This window comes from Quercus suber, unplaced genomic scaffold (genome assembly GCF_002906115.3).
Source record: "Quercus suber isolate HL8 unplaced genomic scaffold, Cork oak 2.0 scaffold_36, whole genome shotgun sequence".
Classification (NCBI taxonomy): domain Eukaryota; kingdom Viridiplantae; phylum Streptophyta; class Magnoliopsida; order Fagales; family Fagaceae; genus Quercus; species Quercus suber.
This window is the reverse complement of record NW_027069501.1, coordinates 197788-202673: the sequence shown is the minus strand read 5'-3', so window position 1 is coordinate 202673 and position 4886 is coordinate 197788. Positions and strand designations below refer to the sequence as shown.

Here is a 4886-nt window from a genome sequence, read left to right as displayed (position 1 = left end):
AGAGAGAGAGAGAGAGAGAGGCGTGAATCACACCCACAGCCAATATTGACCACCCACAACCTTAGTAGGCTTGAAATGTCCAGGACTCACATTGGATGGGGAAATGGTGATTGGTGAGGACAATGAAGCTCTTGTTTGCATTACAAAAAGGAGGTGGCGTTCATGTGGAGGACCATGATGTCGTCAGGTCTAATGTCAATATCAAATAGATCAATGACCATGCCAATCTTGTAACAGGCTTCAACAATCAGGGTCAGCTTGGGTGTTACCCCCACGCCTCCTCTTGCAGTAATGGACAAGTTGTGGTGTTGGGAGGTAGATCTAGCTAGATTGGTTAATTATTATATGTTCAATTGAGAGAGAGAGAGAGAGAGAGAGAGAGAGAGAGCTAAGTTATAGTGCTAAGTCAAAAAAAAAAAAAAAAAAAACGTTGAAAAATATATATTATTTTGCTAAGTTATTGTGCTAATCAATTTTAACCAAGCACTATATAGCTCAAAGATATTTTTGCAGTATAGCTTTTAGCTAGCTTTATAGGGGTTTATCAACTAAATTTTAGTTGGACTATCCATCTTTTTTTTCTCTTTATAGTTTGAAAGTTGAACGAATGAGAATTTAAATTCTAATTATTTCCATTAAAAATATTAGAAATTATCAATTTAGTTGCACATCCTTGATGTCTAGCCATCCTTACTAATGCTCTTATTATTTGTTTTAAAGGTTTTTTTTTTTTAATTACATTTATACGCTATATTTAGTTTTACAAAAAACTAAGGAAAAGGAAAGCAAGAGTAGATAAGAGAATAATTTCGTTCTTGAAAGCCCAAAAAAAAAAAAAAAAAAAAAGGATTACTTTCCAACCCACCATTTCATGTTCTCCCAAATTGCCCCCCCGGCGCTTGCGGTTGGCCTTGGTTACATTGGAGGGCCTTTTTTCCTTGATAGGAAAGTGAATTCCTTTTTAAACTTAACGCCTAGAATATATATATATATATATAAATTTTTGTTTACAACAAGTGGTATCGAAGGATTGATGATGAATATTTTTTATTATCATGTGTATAAAGTTTTGGGCCATTTTGTGGATTTGATTGCTTTTCGGAATCCTACCTTCTTAGTTAGAAACTCTAACTAAGCATAACAATTTCCACTTTAACATGTGAACCAGATTTCAATTAAGATATTAGATCAATAGGATTCACATTTAACCTATGACGTTCACTCCACAATGACCATTCTTTATTATTAAGCCAAGATAACAATTGATTTTTTATGTGGACAATGTTTAAACTCGCAATCTTTATTTCAATAAAAAGCTTAGACTTTTTTAATTGACTTAATTGGAATCCACAATATCATTTTTATTGGTATTTATTAATCACAACGTATCGTGCTTTAACCAGTGACACGTGCATATTTTAATTTGTCCGACACGTTAGTGGCAGCAGGATTCTTGTTTCCTGCTGCCACTGGTAGTAGGAAATTAGTTTTCCTTTTCTAATTTTTTCTTCTCTGCCCGTTTTTACCGCTCAAAGGCCTTATCCACCAATGATCAATTATTGTAATCTGTCCTTCAAAATTTTTATTTATTTATTGAAATCTGGCTCATATGTCATCTTCTAGTTGATTTGTTTTTTCTTTTTTTCTTTTGTACTTCTTTATTTTGGCTTGATGCGTCATCGCATTGATCATCAAGCATTAAAAATCAGAGACATTTGAATAATTATATATGCTGATAAAATAACATCCTAACTTACAAAATTTCAATTATAAATTTATAATAATCATGTTTTCCTCGTTTCCATGTCACAATCTGTGGTACCAGATTGTCTATGCCTGTGTTAATTAATCATGTTACGTGTTCCACTTGATCGTTGTTATAATATACATCCACATGAAATCAATGACACCATCGATTTTGGCTGTATGCGTGCCGTCTCTAGTACACTATAGTGTTTGTTTTATAAGCTAAAGATACACTTGTTTAAGAAGACTAAGATTAGGATTAACATGGAGTCAATTTTTTTTATTAATTGTTACAAGGAAAAATACCCACAAAAATCAAAGATTTTAATGTTGGGCTTGGCTACATTCGAGTTAAAATATAATATCACAAATAAAAAAAAGTGCTCAAACTCAAAAGGATGTGAATGAAAAAGAGGAATAAGAAGAAGAAGAAGAACTTTTACTTAAGTCATTGTTATTGTGCATGATTGGATTTGAGGTTCAAACCTTGGAGATGATGGCTTTTGTAGTTTCCATGACATTTATGCTTGAATGGGTGCAGTTAAACCGTACGAACAGATACATTATTTCACAAAAAGAAATGCACAAAGACAAAGGAAACTTTTTACCATGTACTGTCAAAGAAAGTGTTTCCATCAAGAACAATTTACCTAATGCCACAAAGTTTGAGAGTGCACGAGTGTAAAATCTTCAGCCCATCCCTTCCTTTCCCTTCAAATCTTTTTTGATTTCACCTACAGTCAGCATCAATAGTACATCATCTGCTTTTCCTGATCTGTCTTGTTTTCATCAAACAAGAAGTTGTTGCAATTACTAGTGCTGATTAACTGCTTAATTTCCTCAAGCCCATAGTCTAATGGGGGATCACTCCACATACCATTTTGCTTTTGAATCCAATTACCATTCACATCACCATCACCATTGGAAATCATGAACCTTTGGTTTCCATCAATGTTCCCATTGTAAAGAAAACTCTGCTGCAGACCACCCATTTGTACTTCACCATAATTTCCACCATATTCATACTCTCTTTCCCCATTTCCATGGTTGATCAGGTTGTTTGAACTTCCATCAGAAGAGCTGCAACTAGCTTCACTTCCAAACATGAGCAGATTATCTTTTATTTGGTAATTTTGTGGTGGACCCACAAAGCTTTCTTGGGCTTGAAGAACTGGACCTGCTGCTGCTGCATTAGTACAACAATTATTACTGCTTAAAAGACTTGTTGCAAATTCAAGATCTGTGAAAGAACTTGCTGAGTTGTAGCCTTTGTATGATGATGTTGGTGATATTGATGATGATGAAGAAGTTTGAAGAAGTGAAGAGAGAGTGGCTGCTTGGTGAGCCTTTCTCTGAGATGAAGGAAATATACCCATGAGTTTCTTCTTAAGCTTGGTGTTCCAATAGTTCTTAATGTCATTGTCTGTCCTGCCTGGCAACTGAGCTGCTATTATTGACCACCTGCACTTTGTTGGGTCAGTTAGTTTGAATAAGTCCTAGAAGAAGAAACAAAACTGAGCTTCTTTTTCAAGCTCTAATCAAGTACCCATGGAAGATCTAAACTTCACATGCATGCAGAGTAATTCAGCCCAAAAAAAAAAGAAGAAGACAGAAAACAGGAATATAATACTTTTTATATAGCATATTCTTCGAACAAGTAACTTTTTCCTTAAGTTCTCAAAAAGAGAGAAAATTTGTACTTTCATTTATTGCTTTTGATGAATTCACAAAACAGTAATTATAAAGGAAAAAGTAATCTGACCCAGATGAAACATTGTGAAAAAAGACTAAAATATGTATTAAAAATAGAAAATTGTGAAAGTAGAAAAGAAGAAAAATTAGAAAAGAAAGATGATTATTACCTGCTTCCAATGTTAGCAAAGAGGCTGCATATTATCCTATCTTCATTTTCAGTGAATTCACCATGTTTAATGTTGGGTCTGAGATAGTTAAGCCATCTTAATCTGCAGCTTTTTCCACATCTCTTAAGACCTGGTGGATGAGAACCAAACAATTATTGAAGATGACCATAAATATAAAAATAAGTGACACCCAAAAAAAAAAAAGACAAACAGAAAGAAACCCTACATATTTAAAGCATTATAAAGAAGAGGTTGTAATTTCTCTGGGAATTGTCATACTCATACCAGCTTTCTTTTTCTTTTTTACACAAAAAATAAATATACTAAAAGGAAAAGAAAAAAGAAAACTCTTACCTGCTTTCTGTGGAAGAGCAATCCAATTCCCTCCAGTCCCATATTTATCTATATACTCTTTCAGCTTTGCATCTTCTTCAGGTGACCATGGCCCTTTTTTCACGTTGGCCTTATCACAACAAGGAGCTCTTCCCATCTTTGTGTTTGTGATTTCTCTCTCTCTCTCTCTCTCTTTCTCTCTCACTCTCAAATATCTCACCTCTGATCCAAGTGGCTCTTTCAAAGTTATAGAGGAAGGTGTGCCCTTGTTTCTTCTCACAAGACTTAGGGTGTTGGACACTAGAGAGATATATATTTATTGAGAGTTAACAGAAGTCAAAGGACAGCCTCTCTAAATTCAATCATCACGTTCCAGCCCTTTCTTATTTGAAGAGAGAAGTTTCCATCATATACAAACAAATCAAGTAATAGGAAGCTTTACTTGGTCTCTGCCTTCTCTCACACAAGGAGAGAATCCAAAGTCTGCTAAAGCAAACCATTTACTATTTGCTATTGAAAATGATAGGCTATTAATTGCTTTGTTTTCCAAGCCATAGGGCAAGGTCATAGGTTTACTATTGTCAAATTGCGGGTCCAATTACGACCAGAAAAGAAAAATATTAGAGGTCCAATTATATGCAACAATACATATATGTCTTTTATATTCATGTACACATGTACATTCAATGTATGTTGTGTTCATACAGAGGAAGATATACATTTCAAATAGCCATCTTGGTGGCTGTGGCTAAAGTGAATTAAATATGTTTTGCTTGACGTTTATAGATAAAACTAATATATAGTTGCTCTCTTTGTGGCCATGGCAGCTCTTGCTAATCTTATTTATTAGTATTATATTAATTTATTTATAAGTGCTTTAAGTAAATAATTTATCTATAGTTTTTTGAAAGTTTATGGGTTTACAACTTTTAAAAAATGTACATC

General features: G+C 33.9%; 1 protein-coding gene across 2 annotated transcripts; it reads right to left on the bottom strand.

Moving 5' to 3' along the window:
* Nucleotides 1-2164: 2164 nt before the first annotated feature.
* Nucleotides 2165-4334, bottom strand: LOC112032137 (transcription factor RAX2). Of its 2 annotated transcripts, XM_024064897.2 has the most exons (4): nt 3963-4333; nt 3609-3738; nt 3119-3207; nt 2165-2932 (listed from the first exon to the last, which is right to left on the bottom strand). In XM_024064897.2, exons 1-4 carry the CDS (start codon nt 4096-4098, stop codon nt 2493-2495), a joined length of 795 nt encoding a protein of 264 aa, XP_023920665.1. In that variant the 5' UTR covers nt 4099-4333; the 3' UTR covers nt 2165-2492. The 2 variants fall into 2 exon arrangements, with proteins under 2 accessions (XP_023920665.1, XP_023920664.1); XM_024064896.2 differs by having other exon boundaries at nt 2165-3207; nt 3963-4334.
* Nucleotides 4335-4886: the final 552 nt, after the last annotated feature.